This window comes from Falco cherrug, chromosome 19 (genome assembly GCF_023634085.1).
Source record: "Falco cherrug isolate bFalChe1 chromosome 19, bFalChe1.pri, whole genome shotgun sequence".
In the NCBI taxonomy this organism is placed as follows: Eukaryota; Metazoa; Chordata; class Aves; order Falconiformes; family Falconidae; genus Falco; species Falco cherrug.
The window spans coordinates 6,626,718-6,645,226 of record NC_073715.1 but is presented as its reverse complement, the minus strand read 5'-3'; the positions used below and the strand labels follow the sequence as shown (position 1 = coordinate 6,645,226).

Sequence of the window (18,509 nt, the reverse complement as noted above, 5' to 3'; positions counted from 1 at the left end):
CCTATTACTATTCCCTATCCCTATCCTGTTGCCTTCGTCATCCCTTCCCTATCACTGTCCCCTGACACCATCCTGTCCCCTCCATCTCTTCCCCACTCGTCCGCTCCACCTCCATCCCCTTCCCACCTGTCGCCTCTGTCTCCATCTCTTCCCCATCGCTGTCCCCTCTATCCCCATCCCTGTCCTGTCCCAGTTCCATACTGTCCTCCAACCCTATCCCACCCCACAGACAGGACACACTTACAAAAATACCCTTTTTTTATTTACAAGGTCCCTGACCTGTGGCAGTGACACCTCCCAGGTGGTAACAGGCTTCCACAGGTGCTGCAAGGAAGGGGAAAGCCATGAGGGGGGGCAGCCCTGGCCCCAGAACTGTCATATGTGTCCCCTCACACCCCCCGTTGTGTGTGTGTATCCTGCTCACCTCTGCCAGTGGCCCGCAGGCTCCTCTCCCTTTGCCGGCAGCTCCTACAAAAGTGAAGGCAGGCATTAGTGACCTGGCAGGGGGCCTGGGAGGGGACAGGGACATGGGGACACACACACACACAGAAGCTGCTCTTACCTACAGCGTCCCTGCCCTGCGCTCTGCGGTGCTGCGAGGGGGGAGAGCTTGGGGGAGCCAACGCCAAGGGGACACCCCAGGGACAAGGAGGGGGCAGCCGAGCCTGAAATGGGGGGTTACGGGGCCCATGAAGGGCAAAATGGGGCTGGGGGTACGTGTGTGGGGAGGTGGTGGTGGGAGGGAAGAGCCTGAGCTAGACTGTGCTGGGCATGGAGTGGGCAGGGACAGGCTGTGCCCCACAGCAGCTGACACCAGAGTGGCGTAGAGGTGAGAAATGTAAATATATGTATATAAAAAAAATAATTAAAAAAAAAAAAAAGACACATTTATTTAGCGTCATGTTGTGTTACAGTTAGCGATCGACAGCACGGGCGCGCAAATAAAACCGAGGCTCCCGGGAGGCCTCGTCGGAATGCTTCCACGGCACAGAAAACTAAAATAACCTGTTGTACAATTAGTCACAAACACAGTCCTGTTTCGCAAAGGAGACTTCTGTCTAACACACGTCTTCATGGAGCAGCCACCCCCCGCCACAGCTGTGAGTGGGCGAGTTCACAACTGGTGTAACCTGCAGCTTCCCTGTCCCTTCTCTGGCTCGCCTCTCCCGCTAAGCTTTGTTTCCTGTTGAATAATATGGAATAAAGTTAATCTAAACAGCCCCGCTCCAGCTGCCACTTCGAGGGTGTTGGGCAGCTTTTTTTTTTTTATCTTAATCTTTCTTAAAAATTTCTCTAAAGTTTCTCTTCTACAAATTTCTCTTGATTCCCTCCTGGACATTTTTTCTTTTTAAATTTCTCCTCTCCCAAAATTTCTCCTCCCCAGATTTGTTCTCTCCCTCTCCCAAAACTTGTTCTGTCAAATTTGCTCCCTCTCTTCAATTCTCTCCCTCTCTCAAAACATCTCTAAATTCTCTCCCTCTCAAAACGTCTCTAAATTCTCTCCCTCTCAAAAATTTCTCTAAGATTTCCTCCCTCTCAAGATTTCTCTAAAATTTTATCCCTCCCTCTCATGGTTTCTCTAAAATCTCCTCCCTCTCTCAAAAGGTCCCCCCTCTCTCAAAAGGTCTTGCCCTTTTTTTTTTTTTGAAATTTCTCTGCTAAACTTCATCAGCTGCTGCCAGAACAGCTTGCCTGCTTCATGGCGGACGCCCTTACCTGGGTGTTAAAACCTCCTGCCGCCACCATAGCTGCCGCCGCCGCTCGAGCTGCCGTAGCCGCCTGCGAGAGGGGAGGGTTAGAGAACATTCCAGCAGGGCACTAAGCACCTTCGGGGGCTGCACACAACCCCCCTCGGGGACTTACCGCCACCATATGGCCCCGAGCTCCTGCCCCCGAAGTTGCCCCCCTTCATGGGGCCAAAATTGGATGACTGGTTGTTGTAACTGCCAAAATCGTTGTAGTTCCCCCCACCGCCGAAGTTGCTGCCTGGTGGGGGGGGAGAGAGAGAGGCAGGGTCAGTGCAGGGAAGGTGGCAGCAGCAGGGGGGGTGCAGGCGGTGGGTGTCTGAAGGGGTTAATGGGGAGCCCAGAGGCATCCAATGGCTGGGGGGCGCTTTAATGGGGAGCCCAGAAGCAAGAGGGGGTTTAAAAGGCAGCCTGGAAGCATTTAGGAGCTTGGGGGTTTTAGTGGACAGCCTAGAGGTAACCCATAGTTATAGGGGTTTAACAGGGAGCCCAGAAGCACCCAGGAGCCTTGGGGTGATTCAAGAGGGAACCTGGGGGTCCCCAAGTTGTGGGGTATTTAATGGGGAGGCAGGGGGCACCCCACAGCCAGAGAAAGGATTTAACAAGGAGCCTGGAGGCCGGGGAGGGGCTAACTGGGAGCCCAGAGGCACCCAAGGGTGCAGGGGGGGTTTAATTGGGAGTCTGTATGCACCCCACTGTCAAGAGTGGGGTTTAGCAGGGAGCCCAAAGGCACTGGGAGCCCAGAGGCTGAGGAGCGGGGGTTAACTGGGAGCCCAGAGGCACCCCACGGCCAAGAGGGGATTTCAGGGGCCAGGGATCTCACCTGTGCCTGCTTCAGAAAGGCCATTCCGCACGGCAAGCGCGGGTCCCCGGGCAGGACGCCGTCCTCCGCTGCCGCCGCCAAAGCCCCCCCCGCCGTTATTATAGCCATCATAGGTGCTGCTACCGCCGTAGCCCCGGTTGCCGCCGGAATAGCCGGGGCCCGCTGCCGCCGTAACCTGGGGGAGAGGAAGGAGGGCGCTGAGCTCCAAGGGCCGCCCCGGCGGGCGCGTGGGGGCCAGGCTCCGGGTTCGGCAGGGCGGTGGGCTGCGTCCGCTGTCTGGGCCGGGCCACGGGGCCGGCTGGCGTCCTCGGCGAGCGGCTGGGCGCGTTGGCCGCTGCCCGTCGGAGAAATCCCGCTCTGGCCTTACCGTCATTGCCAAATCCATTATAGCCGTCTCCGCCGCCGCCATAACCGCCACCGCGGCTGCCACCAAACCCACCTGAAAAGAACAAACCGTTGTGGTTCAATCCGTCCACGCGGGGCCGGGCGGTTTAGAGCTGCCGGAGAGAAAAGTTCGGGGTGCCGAAATCCCGGCGTGGAGGGAGGAGGAGCGGTGCTCTGGCTGGGCCGAGGGGGGCCGGGAGCCGGAGCGGTGGCAGCCGGAGCGGCGGCGGCGTTTGGGCTAGGTTTTGAGCTGCGTCTCGAGCCGGCGGCGTCCCTTGGGGCTGGCAGCCGGACGGGTCCCGCTGAACCACTTACCACGGCCGCCGAAGTTGCCACCGCGACTGAAGTTGTCGTTACCGCCGAATCCACCTCCGCGGCCGCCGCCGAAATTCCCAGAACCGCTGCGGCCTAGGAGAGGGGGCGGAGGGGGGGGACAGCCTTTAGGAACAGCACAGGCAGCGAGGTCTAGCGGCAGCTTGGGGCAGGTGGGAGCTGGGGGCTGAGCCGCGTGCTCACCTCTCTGGCTGGCTGAGGCGCTGGCCATCTCCTGCTTCGAGAGGGCTTTCCTCACCTCGCAGTTGTGCCCGTTCACAGTGTGGTATTTCTGAACTGCAGGGAGGGAGTGGGGCGAGATTCAGGGGATGAGGGCACAAAGCCAGATGCCCCCCTCTTTTCTGCATACACTGGACTTACTGACTATCTTGTCGACGGAGTCATGGTCATCAAAGGTGACGAAGGCGAAGCCCCTCTTCTTGCCGCTGCCGCGATCCGTCATGATCTCTATGACTTCAATTTTGCCATATTGGCCAAAATAGTCTCTCAAGTGATGCTCCTCCGTGTCCTCCTTGATGCCGCCCACAAAGATCTTCTTGACTGTGAGGTGGGCCCCGGGCCGCTGGGAATCCTGCAGGAATACAGCAGCATGGGCTTGGGGGTCACAGGAGCCCCCCATCCGCCCCCCCAAACGGGTCCTGGACTCTGCCAGCCCCATCCGGTGAGGTCTGAGCCCGCTGCCCCTCAGGGCTCCCCCCTACCTCTCTGGATACGGCCCTCTTTGGTTCAACAACTCTGCCGTCCACTTTGTGTGGCCGGGCATTCATGGCAGCGTCCACTTCTTCCACGGAGGAGTATGTGACGAAGCCAAAGCCTCGTGAACGTTTGGTGTTTGGGTCCCTCATCACCTGGGAGGACAGAGACACGTCAGGCTGCAGCACGGAGCCCCCACAGGCGGCAGCAGCTCCCTCTCTGTGGGGGTGCTGCTCTTTCTCCCTCAGCTCCTCCACGTCTTGATCCCTGCAGCCACTCTCCTTGGTACGCAGATACACCTCAAACCCCACCAGTGCAGGTCACCAACAGCTGGTGCCTGTCACCCCCTCAACAGAAATGCTGGGGGCAGAGAGGTGGGGGCCTTACCACGCAGTCGGTCAGGGTGCCCCATTGCTCAAAGTGGCTGCGGAGGCTCTCGTCTGTGGTTTCAAAGCTGAGGCCGCCGATGAAGAGCTTGCGGAGCTGCTCAGGCTCCTTTGGAGACTGCAGGAAGGGGGTGACAGAGGCAGTGAGGGGGGCTTGACACCCCAAAATGCCCCCCAGCTAGAGACAATCTGCCACCCCCAAACCTCCTACACGGGATCCATTTGCATTCTCCCAGCTCCAGGGAGATGCCGACACTCCAAAATTCCCACCCCCCTGGGACTGCCTTGCACCCCTGCAGCTCTACGGAGACCCCATCACCCCCAGCCCCACCTCACTGGACCCACTGCACTCCATCACATCTGTCCTGAGCCCAAAACCCCCTCTGTGGGGCCTCCTCGCATTCCTAGAGCCCCAGGGGGCTGTCCCATCCCCTGCCCCCTCCCCTCAACTACCCCTGCCCCCTCCCACCCTAGAAAGACCCCTATACCCCCAGCCCCCACCTATGGAGCTTACCCAGCCCTCCTGAGACCTCCAGTACTAACCTGTGGGACTGCACCAGCCCCAGGGAGACCCTAGGGACCCCAGCCTACATTTATGGGGCTGACCAGGCCCTGTGAGCCCCCAGCCCCAATTTGTGGGGCTGCTATTTCCTTCAAGGGCTTGAGACCCTCAGTGCCATCCTGTGGGGCTGCCCAGCCCCCATGCCAGCCCTCATCTATGGGGCTGCCCAGGACTCAAGGAGGCCCTAAATCTCCCAGGCCCCCCCAACTGTGGGGCCATGTAGGACCCCTGAGCCCCCAGCCCCCATCTGTAGTGTCACTGAGGACCTAAGAAGATCCTGAGCCCCCATTTTTCCCCCCACCCCCTGAGCCCCATCTGTGGTGCCACCTCGGCTCCTGAGGTCCCCCAGCCCCCTCCAGCCCCCATTTTCGCTCCTCCCAGCCCCCATCTGTGGAGCTGCTTTGTCTCCCAGCTCCACCTGTGGGGCTCTGCAGGATTTAAAAGACCCAGGAGCACCCCGCAGCCCACATTTTTGCCCCCCCTCCACCCCAGCCGCGTCTGTGGAGCCACTCGGGCTCCCGAGTCCTCCTCAGCTCCACCTCAGGAGGCTCGGGGGTCCTTTGAGTCCTGGACAGCCCCTTAGCCCCATTTTTGTCCCCCCTCCCCCAGCCCCCATCTGTGGGGCCGACCTGGCGCCGCAAGCCCCCTGAGGCCCACGAGCCCCCATCCACCCATGGGGTCTCGCGGTGGCGGTGTGTGCGCGCACCCCCCACCCCCCCGCCGGGCCGCCCTGCGCATGCGCGAAAGCAACGCGGCCGCCATCGCCCACCCGAGCACAAAGGCGTGCACGTGGCCCGGCGCGCGCGGGGAGGCTTGGCGGGAGGGGAAAGGGGGGGGGGGGGGGGGGGGGGGGGGGGAAGCGGGCGCGCCGGGCTGCGCATAGCGCCGCGGGGGCCACCCCGGTGTCGCTGGAACCCAGCGCGCCTGCGCAGAGGGCAGCGGGCGGGAGGCCCGCGCAGGCGCAGTGCGCTCGGGCCGGGCGGCGGCGAGCGGGGCGGCGGGGGCGGGAAGGCCGCGGCGGGCGCTGGGGGCCGACGGCGGGGCCCGGCGAGGTGGCGGAGCGGCGCTTACCTCGGACTTGGCCATGGCGGCGGCGCGGGGCTGGGCGGGCTGGGCGGCGGGCGGCTCAGCGCGCGATGCTCCCTCTGCGAGGCGCCGACACAGAAAGGGGCCGAGCGACGCGAGCGCCGCTGCCTCACTCCGCCGCCCCCGCCGTCCGCCCGCCCCCCGGCTGCTCCCATTGGGCGGCACCGCCCGCGACGCGCCCCCGCGACGCCTCCCATTGGGCGGCGGGCCCGAGCGGTGCGGCCTCATTGGCAGCGCTTGGCCGCTCCGCCCGCGTTGCCGCCGCCGGTTGGCCAAAATGGGGAAGGTCCCGCCCCCGCGCCTCACGGATTGGGTGAGGCCGCCACGGCTCCGCCCCGTGCAGCTTTTCCCGCTCCGTCCCGGAGACTCCTCGGCGCTCCTCCGATTGGTTCCCTCTCTAGGGGTCCCGCCTTGTGCCTGCCTATTATTGGCTAGCACCGCGGCGCTGCCGTTCCGATTGGCGGGCGTGGCCGTCCCTCAGCGCTGCCCGGCGGCGGGCCAGGCGGCGGGCGGGCGCGGCGCGGCGGGCGGCAGCAGCAGGCCGCGGCGGCGAGTCCCGGCGGCGCGAGGAAGGGCCGGTCGCCCGCCGGCGCCCGAGGTGGACCCGGTTCGGTGCATGCGCAACGCGGGGGGAAGGGGAGCGGGGAGAAGGGGGGGCGGCGGGGTGCCGGGAGGGAGGCGGGCGGACGCATGCGCAAAGTGGGACCAGCGGCGCCTGCGCGCTGCGGGCGGTTTTGGCGGGCGGAGCGTGGAGCGGCGGCGGCTCGGAGGGGCGGCTAGACCGCGGCGGACGGGCCCGCGCCAGAGCCGCTCCCCGCCCCAGGTAGCAGCGGCGGTCGGCGGATGAATGGGGGGCACGGTGGGGGCGGGCCCCGCCGGCAGGATGGACAGGCGCACCGGCCAATGGCGGCATCACGCTTGGCCAATGGTGACGGCGGAGGGGCGGGCCAGCGCCGGGAGTGACGGCCGGCCAGGCCAACAGCGGGGGAGGGGGGAGGCGGGGCGGGGCGATGGGGAGCGGCGGCGCTCTCGGCCAATTGGCGAGCGGACTTGGCGGCGTCGCCGGCCAATGGGGAGAGGTGGCGCGCTGCTCGCCACGCCCCCGCGGCCCGGGCCCTTACGCAGCGCCGAACACCGGCACCGGGCCGGGTCCCGCGCAGTGCTTGGGGGAGGGGAGGCCGTGCCGGCTCTTCCCTTCTTCCAGCCGGCTCTTTTCCGCCTCGAGTCCGAGCTTTTTGCCCTAAACCAGCACTTTTCGCCTCAAAACGGCGCTTTTCTTTTGTTCCTCGTCCCCGCACGCGATTTTAGGGATGCGGTGGCCTGGGGCTCCCGCCCCGCCCATTTCACACCCAGAACTGCTCCTCGTACTCCCAAATCCATCCCTTTTACCCCTAAAAATCCCCCTTTTACGCCCAAAACCCTCGCCGGTGCATGTGACCGGTCTCGGCAGCAGACGTCGGGGGGAGCAGGGAGAGGTCCGGGGCGGGACACAGTGGGGTTCAGGGTCCTGCTGGGGCTTTTTAGAGCTGAATTGAGAAAAAAAACCAAAACCAAACCACTAATCCCAGGGTTTCAAAAACCCGTATTTTGGCTGCCTGCCCTAAAAGCGGTTTTGGGGAGCTTCTGGCACTGGGGCTTTGTTTGTTCCACAGCAAACTCACCCCAAAACGGCAGGGGGAGTGTAGGGTTGCGTGCCCCCCCCCGCACCCCCCTCGGAACTGGCTGTGGACCCCTGAAATAGGGCTGAGGTTTACATCGCTGTGTTGTACATTGGTGGGAACGAGGGCTTCTCCAACAACATGTCTCCCTGTGCCCAAATCCCCACGTTTTGTAGGGGGTTTATTCCAAATTTCAGTTCCCTGTGCCTCAATAGCCAATTTTTAAGGGTTTAAACCCAAATTCATCTCCCAGTGCACAAAATCCCCACTGGTTTTAGGGTTTTAATCCAAATTATGTTTCTCTGTGCCTAAATCTCTGCTGGTTTTAGGGCTTTTAACCCAAATTTCATTTCCTTGTGCCTAAATGGCCACTGCTTTTAGGGATTTTAACCCAAATTTCATTTTGCCATGCTTAAATACGCACTTTTTAGGGGTTTTAACCCAAACTTCATTTCACGGTGCCTAAATCCCTGCTAGTTCTAGGGGTGTTAACCCAAATTTAATTTCCCCATGCCTAAATCACCAGTTTTTTGGGATTTTAACCCAAATCTCATTGCCCTGTGACTACATCCCTGCCGCTTTTAGGGGTTGTAGCCGAAATTGCGTTGGGAGGTGCTGGTTCCTTCACCGCCATCTCTTGTTTTTAAGGGTGTTGGGGGACAGCGGGTGGCGGGGTCCCCCTAACACCCCTGTGTGTCCCCCAGGACCTGTGGGCACTGCGCTATGGGCAAGAGGAGCAAGCGGCCAGCCGACAGCTCATCCTCGGAGATGAGGAAGAGTATGTGGTGGAGAAGGTGCTGGACCGGCGCGTGGTGAAGGGCCAGGCCGAGTACCTGCTCAAGTGGAAGGGCTTCTCCGAGTGAGTATTGCCAGGGACGGGGATGGGGATGATGATGATGATGATGATGATGGTGGTGGTGGTGGTCATCGGGTGACAGGGAACACAACACTTGGGAGCCGGAGAAGAACCTGGATTGCCCAGAGCTGATCTCGGAGTTTATGAGGAAGTATAAGAAGATGAAGGAGGGTGACGGGAACAAGCCACGGGAGAAGGCGGAGGGCGCCAAGAGGAAAGGAGGGCTGCCCTGCCAGCGGGAGGACGTCAAGGCCAAGAAGAAGAGGGAGGTGAGGGAGGGTCCCGCCACAGGGACGGGCACCGAGGGGTGGGGACGGGCACCCAGGGATGGGGACAGGCAACCAGCATCCCTATGATGGGGATGGCCACCCAGGGATGGAGACGGCCACTCAGGGATGTAGATGGGCACCTAACACCCCCATAACGGGAATGGGCACATGGGGATGAGAACAGGACCCCAGCCATGGGGACAGACCCCCCAGTGCCACTGCAGTGGGGGGTGGGTGCCCAGTGCCACCATGGTTGGGACGGACACCCAGCCATGGGGACAGGCACCCAGTGCCACCAAAAAGGGCCACCACCCCCCACTGGCACCAGCCTGGGTAGGGTGGCCCCAACCCTGTGACCTCCAGCCACTACAGACTGGGGCTGTACCCCCACAAGTGTACCCACACCACCTTATCCCCCCAAAATCCTTTTTTCCCCCAAATCTGCAGAGCAATGACATTGCCCGGGGCTTCGAGCGGGGGCTGGAGCCCGAGAAGATCATTGGTGCCACCGACTCCTGCGGGGACCTCATGTTTCTGATGAAGTGGTGAGGGCCACCCAGCCTGTCCCCGTGGAGGGGGGGTGTGTGTGTGTCACACCTTCTGTGTCCCCTGCAGGCCCCCCTGACCCCCCTGTTCATGTGCCCTCCCCCCCAGGAAGGACACGGACGAGGCTGACCTGGTGCTGGCGAAGGAGGCGAACCTCAAGTGTCCCCAAATTGTCATCGCTTTCTATGAGGAGCGGCTGACCTGGCACGCCTACCCCGAGGACACGGACAGCAAAGAGCGCGAGACCCCCAGGAGCTAAGGCGCCCCCCCCTACCTGTACATAGCCCCCCCCATCATCTCGTGTGTGTGTCCCCTGTCCCCAGGGATCACCTCACACCCCCCTACAGCCCCCCTGGGGACAGGGTTGGGGGCAGTCATGCCCTAAGGGGTGCGATGCTCACCCCCCACACCCCTCTTCTTTGGGGATGTTGGGGGGGGGAGGGATATGTCCCCCTGCATGCCCCCCCCCCCCCTCCCCGCACCCAACAAGGGTGTGGAGTGGCTTTGGGGGGCTCAGCCCGAGTTTTTTGCTGTTTTTTCTAAGGTGGGTGTTTTTAGTTGGGGCGCCCGCAGGTGTCCCTGTCCCGTCCTGTGGTCCCCCTGCGTGTCCCTGGACCGCGCTCCCCCCCTCCCGGGTGCTCCTGGACTGCCCTGTGGCCCCCCTGGGGTGTCCCCGACCCATTCTGCGGCCCCCCCCGGGGTGTCCCCAGCTTGTCCTGCAGCTCCCCTGTGTCTGCTTCCAATAAACGGTCACTTTTCAGGAGCTTCCGCTTTGTCTGGGGTTGGGGGGGATAATGGGGGCCACAAGTAGCCCCAGCATGGCCCATTCACAGCCTATCTCCTCCCCAGCGCGCACCCAGTACGGCCCAGTTCACCCCAACCCGAGACGCAGACACCGCTCTATTTCACGAGAGACCCTGCGCTGCGCCCCCCCGCGCCCGGACGCCTGCGTACCCGCGGCCGCGTCTCTGGCGCCACCTGGTGGGCGCGTCGCGGCGCTGCAGCCCGGGGAGGGGGGTCACCGGGAGGGAGGGCACACACACCAGGGGGAGAGGTGCACCGGGAGGCGGGGGGCACCGGGAGAGGGGGCACACACACCGAGAGGGGGGGCACACCCCATGGGCGGGTGACCGGGGGGAGCCGTGTAGGTGGGTGGGAGGGGACACGGGGGTGCCCCGCGAGAGGAGCTGGGGGGGAGGTGGGGGGCCGCAGCCCAGCCCCCCGCCCGCGGACTCCGCCCCGCCGCGGTGCCGCCCGCCGTCGCCAGGGTTCGCCCTTGTGCCGCCGGAGCCCGCGTGTCACCGCCCACCGGAAGGGGCGGGGCCCGCGGGCGGGGCTCGGTGTGCCCACGGGCCCCGCCTTGGTGTTCGGGGATCACGACTCACCCGTGTACCGCCCCCCTCTCCCCGCGTGCTCGCGCCCCGGGGCCACCCACGGCGAATGGGGGGCGGGGCGGGACGGGGGGGGACACCACCACCCCCCGCGAAGTACCATGGGAAACTCCGCGCGCCGCCCCGTGATGTCGCGCGGCCCCGCGCAGACAAAGGGCCCGGCCCGGCCCCCGCGTGGGGCACGTCGGGAAGGGGGCGGAAGGGGCGGGGCCCCCCTGGTTTCCAGCTCCCGGCAGGCGCGGGGCGGGTCAGGGGTGAAGGGGTGGGGCGGGCGGCCGCGGGGCCGGCGGGGCTCGGTGCACAGGTGAGCCGTCGGGGGCGTCGTGGCGTCTTGTGGCGCCGTGTGACGTCGTTAGGGGATGTGGGGGCTCGCGGGAGTTGGGAAGCGATGGCGAGGGGGTGCTGGGCCGGGCCAGAGGGGCCCGCGGGGGAGCAGGGCCGGGGTGGCTGGGGGGGCCTGTGGGGCAGCCAGGGGCGCGGGGGGGTGAGGACGTGGCTGGGGGCAGTTAGGGTGCCCTGGGGGCACAGGGCAGCAGTAGAGGTGCCCGGTGGGGGCAGCTGGGGAACCCTGGGGGTACAGGGCAGCAGTAGGGGGCAGTTAGGAGGCCCTAGGGGGGATCTGGGGGTGCAGGGCTGCTTTGGGGGGGCAGTTGCGGGCCTTGGGGGTGCAGGGCTTGAGTAGGGGTGCCTAGTGGGGTAGTTGGGTGGCTCTGGGGGGCACAGGGGGGCTCTGGGGGCACAGGGCTGTTCTGGGGGCAGTTGAGGGCCTGGGGGGCACAGGGCTGGGGCAAGAGGGCAGTTGGGGGGCCCTGAGAGGGCAGTTGGGGGGTGCAGGGCTGCACTTCAGGGTAGCAGGAGGCCCTGGGGGTGCAGGCAACGGAGCAGAGTGGTGCTGGGGGCTCTTCCTTCCCCGTTGCAGAGCCGGGGAGGCACAGGCTGCCCCCTCCACCCAGCCCTGGGGTGGCGCTGGGGGGCCACCCTGTTCTCCCTGGGGCTACCCTGTCACTCGTCTCCCCTCCACAGGCACGAGGTGATGGCAGCATGGAGGAGAGAGAGGCTGAGGCAGCAGGGACGGTGACGGAGCCAGCAGCAGTGGCCAAGGCTGGGGAGGATGAAGGCGGCCTGGCAGGGCGGTTCCTGCGGCTGGAGCGGGAGCAGAGTGTGCTGCTGCAGGCGCTGCCACCCTTTGGGGAGCCTGTCAGCCACGTCTACCACCCCCTCGACTATGCCTGGGAGCCCCACTGCGACTTTGTGCGCCGCTACTGCTGCACCCCCAAGCGCGTCCTGTTCCTTGGCATGAACCGGGCCCCTTCGGCATGGCCCAGACCGGGGTGTGGCACTGGAGGGACCCTGGTGGGGAGGGAAACCAAAGCACAGGGGTCCCAGTCCTTTCCCATGGGGCCTCAGGTGGGAGAAACTGAGGCACAGGAGTGCCCAGGGTTCCCAGTCCCCCATCCCAGTGGGGCATCTGGTAAGGGAAACTAAGCCATGGAGGCAGCAGAGTCAACTGCAGGGCTGTTCTGGGGCGACCATTCCTCAGGGTGTGCCACCCAAAACCGTTCTTCATCTCCCAGGGAGGGGAAATCCTGCCCAGGATGGGTGATTGCAAGCCCCCCCTGAGCTCCCTTCCCATCTTGCAGGTCCCATTCGGAGAAGCCTGGCACGTGCGGGAGTGGCTGCAGGTCGCTGGCGGGGTGAAGAAGCCGCCCTCAGAGCACCCCAAGCGCCCGGTGCTGGGCCTGGCCTGTCAACGGGCGGAGGTGAGCGGCGCCCGCTTTTGGGGGCTGGTGCGGACCCTCTGCCCAGACCCCCATCTTTTTTTCCGTCACTGCTTCGTCCACAACCACTGCCCCCTCCTCTTCCTCGCCTCCAGTGGCCGGAACCTGCCCCCCACTGAGCTGCCCCCAGCCCAGCGTGACCGGTTGATGGTGCTGTGTGACCGGATGCTGGCGCGAGCTGTGGGGCTGCTGGGTGTGGGGCTGGTGGTGGGCATCGGGCGCTATGCTGAGCGGCGGGCACGGCGTGCCCTCGCGGCCTCCGGCCTGGCTGTCCGCGTCGAGGGGTTACCCCATCCCTCGCCCCGAAATCCCCGCGCTAACCGGGGCTGGGAGGAGCTGGCCAAGGCACGACTGGGAGAACTGGGAGTGCTGGAGCTGTTGGAGGAGGGGGGTGAGGAGGAGATGAGGGAAGCTTGGAGGGAAAGGATGGATCCGTGCCTCAGTTTTCGCTGCTGGGAACAAGGGAGGGGGTTAGTGGGTCTGTGCCTCAGTTTCCCCAGCTGGGAGCTGTGTTGGGACACTTCAGGGGGGGTGGGGAGGGGGGGGGGAAGATCTGTGCCTGTTTCCCCCACAAGATCAAGCCCAGGGTCTCATTTTGAGGGAGAGGGTGGGTCTGTGCCTCAGTTTCCCACACTGAGAGCAAAGTGGGGTTCCATCGTGCAGAGATGGGGCAGTGAGCCACTCCCCCGTGCCTCAGTTTCCCCTTGCTGCATGGCAGACCCCACCCCAGGGCTATTTCTGCCAGGGGGCCCAGCCAGCAGCCTCCAGTTCTCCCAGTTAGCCAGTTGAACACTAAATGGGCTCTGGGGGCAGGGTTAGTTGCCACATCCCATGGTGGTTGCTGCTGTGATCACTCCCTGTGCCTCGGCTTCCCCGTTGAGGTGCCTGTGAGCCCTGGGCTTGGTCCCCACTGGATTTTGGGGCTCCTTGCCCTTTTATTTCCCTTAAAATCGCCCGTTTTGGGGTTGTTTTTTAAGCTATTTAACCCAAGGGGTCAGTGGCCCTGCTCGCTTTTGGCAGGGGAAACTGAGGCACGGGCACATACCCTGGCAGCTGGTGATGGGGCACGGCGGGGTCCCCCGGGCGATCTGTGGCTGTCCCCGTGCCTCAGTTTCCCCTGCTGGCAATAAACACTACATCCTGCAGGGCTGTGGCCTCTGTGGCCTTTAGGCGCCGTCCCCTGGGGCTGGGAGGTCCCCTGGGTGGGCCTTGATGCTGGCCCCAAGGCACCCATGGATTTGGGGGTGCAGGTGGGGGGATTTAACTGGAGTTTAAGGGTTGAGGGGGGTGCACCCTGGTTTGGGGGTGCAAGGTTGGGGCAATAACCTCAAAGACTGATTTAACCCTCATGGGGCGTTTTGGGGGTGGGGTGGGGTGTCTGGTCTTACCCAAAGCCCCCCATAGTTCCGATGTCCCCCCCAGGGCCAGCAGCGGAGCCAGGTGCCTGGGGAGAGCTTGGCAGGGAGAGGGCTGCATCCAGAGGTCTGCAGGGAGACACCCCCAGCCCATCCCACACACCCCAGTGCCCGCCCCCCCCCCCCCCCCCCCCCCCCCCCCAGGCCCCCTCTTCCCTCCAAGGGCCTGGGGAGGCTCTGGCATACCCAAGGGACATCCCTGTCCCCCAGCTTTCACCGGGAATGGGGGGGCTGAATTTCTGGTCCCCCTCTTCCCACCCCCCACCCCAGCAAGAGGCCTGTACTCAGCTCAGCCTGCCTAATGACAATGCATAATTTATGTGGCTGTTAATGAATCAGCATCTTTACGGTAAGAGGCTGTCCAGGGACCCAGCACCTTGATGGGGACACGATGACACAGGGGCTTTGGGGGGGGATAGAGGGGGACTGGGGGACCCCCTCCTATGGTCCCCCATACGGGTTAGGTCTGAACCCCCACAACCAGCACCTGCTGCCCTAATGAGTTGCCCAGCCCCCCCAACCCCACAGCATGGCAGCTCCTGCCCCAGCGCAGCCTGTGCCTGCCCCTGCCTCCCCTGCCCCCTGCCCAGGATGGGCCTCATTCCCCCCTATTCCCTTCCACCATTTCCCTCCATTTTACCCCCCTATTTCCCCCTCATTTCCCTCCATTTCTCCTCCCAGATCCACAGGAACACCCATCCCAGGGACACCCCCATCCCTGATTTAAGCCCCCAGTGACAGTTTGACATCCCCCTGCCGCCCCAGCAGCTTTTCCCTGCGACCTGAGCCATGCAGCCAGAGCCGGCATTCCCGGGGCTGGGAGCAGCTGCTACATTAAATCACGCTGCCACTTAAGAACTAAAAGTTCCTAATAAATAATTTTTTACAGGGAATGCAGTCCCGCCATTCCGGAGGGCTGGGTGCTGCCGTATTTCAAGGCAATTGTCACATTCGGTTTCTGCGCTCCGATGCCAAGTGAGCGCTCGGGTATCAGAGCTGTTTGGGAGTTGGGAATGGGGGGCTTTCCAGGTGGAGGGGAGCGGGGAAGGGCCTCTTGACTGGCACCCAGCATCCCGGTCCAGCCCAGGAGCCGCTCCATGGGCATGTGGGGAGGTCGGGTGTCAGCCCCGGAGATGGCGGGATGAGGAGAAGGATGGAGGGATAAAGGGATGGGAGAGAGGAGGAGGCAGGGAAAGAGGGATGGGGATGCAGGCAAGGAGGGATGAGGTAGGGATGGAGAGATGGGATGCAGGAATGGGGGGATGAGGGAAGGAAGGATGGGATGGAGGGATGGGATGGAGCAGGGAAGGAGAGAGGGAGCGATAAAAGTGGGAAGGAGGGATGGGATGGTATGAGGAAGGGATGGAGAAATGAGGGGGAGAGGGATGAGGCAGGCATGGAGGGATGTGATGCAAGAGTGGAGGGATAAGGGAGAGGAGGGATGGGAATGGAGAGAGGGATGGGATGGAGGAATAAGGGATGGGATGGAGGGATGCAGGGAAGGAGAGATGGGAATGGAGAGAGGGATGGGATTGCAAAGAGGGTGTTTGCAGCTCCTGCTGGGTTCTCCCCTGGTACAAAGCACGGGTGTAGCAGAGGGGCAAGTTTTGGCACTTACGGATACCCGGAGCTGCAAAGCAACACCGGCAGGTGGGCACAGGGATGCAGGGACGGGTGGGCAGAGGGACACACAGGCAGATGGACGGATGTGTGGGTGGATTGTACCACGTGGCGGGGGCAGCTGTGGTGGAGATGGGAATGGGGATGGGGACAGTGGTGGGGTCGGGGACTGGGACAGGGTGTCTCAGTGGCGGCCGCCCCAGAGCAGGGGCCAGGGTCCTGCGTCAATCCATCTGCGTGTGGTAGCAGCAGCCTGTGTTCCCGCAAGAGATGAGCTTCACCTTTCTCGGATTGGGAAGGGGCACATCCTGGTCTTTCCATCTCGGATTTGGGGAGAAAAGGGGCTAAAGGAGTTTTTAATTTTAATTATGGAGGTTGGAGTTCACTGGCGACAAGAGGGGCTGGCTCAGCGCATCTGGGGCCGCTCCAGAGCGGGTTCATCCTCCTTGGCCATCAGCTGGGACCCGTAAGGTAGGATGGAAGGACAGACAGACAAATCCACCTCCCTGAGACAGGCAGGGAGATAAAATGTGCTCCGTGGGGCACAGGGATAATCCCAGAGGTGGAGAGATGGAAAGGCAAACACCGAGCGAGACTGGGAAGCAGTCGGCCAGATGGAGGGATGGACAGATGGACATATGGCTGGAAGGACGGTGCGGGTCCCACCGTGGGCTCTGCCAGCACAGCATGCTTACCTGGGTAAAAAAAAAAAACTTTTTTTAATACCTACTGGACATTCCCAGTGGGAAACAGCCAGTTAATTCCCTTTTTCCCCCTCATTCCTGGGATCCCTTTGGACAGAGGGGCATGGATTTGGCAGTGCCAGAGGCAGCACATGGCAGGTTGTGGGTTTTATTTAATTACTTTAAATAAAAGACAAAAAAAAAGAAGAGAGGAATTAAGGGAAGTGAAAGGCTTCGGATCCATCACTGGGAATAAACAAGCATCTCCAACTCAGCCTTCCTCCTCCTCTTCCTCCTTTCCCTCAGCAGTTGCAGCGACCACTGGAAGAGCTCCATCCTTTGGAGGCAGCTCTTCTCTCCATTGATGTTTATAGGGAGGTGGGGGCCTGGAGGCTAGGCGAGGGGGCTTGTCTATGGGGCCTGAGGTGGTGGCTCCCCTCAGCTCAGAGGGGTGGCTCTGTTCCCCCTTGTGCAGTGCAATCTTGGCATCAGGGCGATGCCTTGGCATCCTGAATCCCGGCAGGATGTGGCTGCTCTGGTGCTAGCCCAGGGCTGGTAGCTCAGGTACGGGCACTGGGGGGGCTGGGGTGCAGCGGAGACACAGCAGTGCTCTGCGCGTCCCACGGCCACCCTGAGGACCACCCCTTCTACCCTGCCAGTGCCATGCGCCCCCCCAGGGACACCCTGGTGTGTGCGGTGATTCCCGGTGAGCCCCCCCCAATGACCCTGGTAATGCCCCCAGCTCCTGCCTCAGTTTCCCCCTGCAGAAGAGGGGCTGCACAGTGCAGCACCGGCGTTTGGGGGGGGGGGGGGGCAAAGAGGAATGGCAAAGCTAATTGAAAACGAAGGGGAAATTTTTAATCAGGGCGAATGTAATTACTGCAGCTGGAGTTGGGCCAGGGGCAGCGGGTTAATGGCCCCACGGCTTCAATTCCATCTTCCCCTTGGCTCGGCCTTGCCCTCCTCCTGTGCTGCCACCCGCTCCTGGATTGGGATCGCTGGTGGATCCCGGGAATGAAGCCTCCTTCCCCCCCTCTTCCCTTTTCCTTTCCTCCATCACCCCCTGTCCCGCCAGCCCCTCGCCTGCGCCCCTGCCTGCCCTCCCTCCCTCCTTCCTCCCCGTCATCCCTCCCGCCTACCTCCCTCCCTTATCTCTCCATCCCTCCATCCCTCCTTCATCCCTCCGTCCTTGCTTCCTTCCGTCCTTCCCCTCTTCCTTCCTTCCTTCCGGCGCCAGGGCACTGGGAGGCACTGGGAGGAGCACTGGGCTGCCGGCGGCCGCCGCAGCCGGTTGTGCGGAGCCGCGGGCCCGGGCGAACTCTGCGGGGAGAAGCCGCTAGAGAGAGGCAGAGAGCTGCGGGCGCGGCCCCGGCCCGCACGGCGATCCGCACAGCGATCCGCACAGCGATCCGCACCCGCACCAAGGGGGTCCCCGGAGGTGGGGCTTTGCTGCGGAGTCGGGATGTGCGGAGCTGGGATGTGCGGGACTGGGATGTGCGGAGCCGTGCGGAGCCGGGGTGTGCGGGACTGGGATGTGCGGAGCCTGTGCGGAGCCGGGATGTGCGGGATTGGGATGTGCGGGGCCGGGCTGTCACAGCCCGGGGTCCATGCCCAGCAGAGGGCTGGGGACCCGCAGGATCAGGCGACGATCCCCACCCGCAGGTAGAATCCCCTTCCTGCCCTTCCCTACCACTCGGAAACCCCTCCCCAAATTTTGGCAAGAGGCGTATTTATTCTTCCCTATATTTTATGTATCTGTTAATTAGATAATTAATCTTTATTGGCTTCTTTTATTTTTTATTGCTCCCCCCCCCCCCTCCCCCTGCCTTCCCTGTGCTGTATTCACGCCTCTCCCGGTGGCTGCATCCCAGCTGCCAGGCAATATTTTTCTAATAGAGTGTTTAAAAAGGAAATGTGGATATGAAAAAGGGGAGGGGGGGGGGATAAAAAAAAACAAAAACAAAAAAAACCTCTTGGAAAAATAATTTCACTTCTGTTACCAGCTAAAATAAAGCTGGAACTGGGTAATAAAAAAAAGAAAATAGCACAATACAAGAGACAATAAAAATGTCATCTTTTCCAATAAAAAACATCTCTTTTTTTTTTCCCCTGGCTGACTGCTTTGCATGAGATGGGGTTTGGTACCCTGCTCGTGACACGGGGGAGAAGGAGCAAGTGAGCGACTGTTGGGGAGCAGGAGCAAGGCAGAAGGGGGGAAGGAGGAAGGAAAGGGGGGAAAAGCCCTTTTAGAGGGAAACCCAGCCCTTTTGCGGGGGGGAAA

At 62.8% G+C, this 18,509-nt stretch overlaps 3 protein-coding genes across 5 annotated transcripts; 2 read left to right on the top strand and 1 right to left on the bottom strand.

The window, feature by feature from the left end:
• Nucleotides 1-862: 862 nt before the first annotated feature.
• Nucleotides 863-6,132, bottom strand: HNRNPA1 (heterogeneous nuclear ribonucleoprotein A1). The gene is given in 12 exon segments (XM_055696995.1): nucleotides 863-1,183; nucleotides 1,717-1,779; nucleotides 1,864-1,986; nucleotides 2,569-2,728; nucleotides 2,730-2,743; nucleotides 2,936-3,007; nucleotides 3,268-3,360; nucleotides 3,469-3,561; nucleotides 3,646-3,856; nucleotides 3,987-4,133; nucleotides 4,366-4,482; nucleotides 5,998-6,132. Coding segments are annotated over 11 exon segments (1,101 nt in total). The 5' UTR covers nucleotides 6,013-6,132; the 3' UTR covers nucleotides 863-1,183; nucleotides 1,717-1,723.
• On the top strand, nucleotides 6,011-10,101 carry CBX5 (chromobox 5). Of its 3 annotated transcripts, none has more exons than XM_055696998.1 (5): nucleotides 6,011-6,610; nucleotides 8,375-8,529; nucleotides 8,609-8,795; nucleotides 9,243-9,340; nucleotides 9,450-10,101. In XM_055696998.1, the coding sequence occupies exons 1-5, from the start codon at nucleotides 6,011-6,013 to the stop codon at nucleotides 9,598-9,600; spliced, it is 1,191 nt and encodes a 396-aa protein (XP_055552973.1). In that variant the 3' UTR covers nucleotides 9,601-10,101. The 3 variants fall into 3 exon arrangements, with proteins under 3 accessions (XP_055552973.1, XP_055552972.1, XP_055552974.1); XM_055696997.1 differs by having other exon boundaries at nucleotides 6,011-6,619; XM_055696999.1 differs by lacking the exon at nucleotides 9,243-9,340 and having other exon boundaries at nucleotides 6,011-6,619.
• A 497-nt stretch (nucleotides 10,102-10,598) lies between these two features.
• Nucleotides 10,599-13,655, top strand: SMUG1 (single-strand-selective monofunctional uracil-DNA glycosylase 1). The gene is given in 4 exon segments (XM_055697159.1): nucleotides 10,599-11,036; nucleotides 11,756-12,029; nucleotides 12,032-12,063; nucleotides 12,373-13,655. Coding segments are annotated over 4 exon segments (1,488 nt in total). The 5' UTR covers nucleotides 10,599-10,781; the 3' UTR covers nucleotides 13,300-13,655.
• The last annotated feature ends 4,854 nt before the right edge of the window (nucleotides 13,656-18,509 follow it).

What these genes read in the sequence shown, in the direction of transcription:
- CBX5 (XM_055696997.1), top strand. Translation starts at nt 6,011, where the DNA reads ATGGCGGCGGCGCGGGGCTGGGCGGGCTGGGCGGCGGGCGGCTCAGCG. An exon ending in CGGCGCCCGAGGTGGACCCG is followed by an intron (nt 6,620 to 8,374) that starts GTTCGGTGCATG and finishes TGTGTCCCCCAG; the next exon opens with GACCTGTGGGCACTGCGCTA. An exon ending in AGGCCAAGAAGAAGAGGGAG is followed by an intron (nt 8,796 to 9,242) that starts GTGAGGGAGGGT and finishes CCAAATCTGCAG; the next exon opens with AGCAATGACATTGCCCGGGG.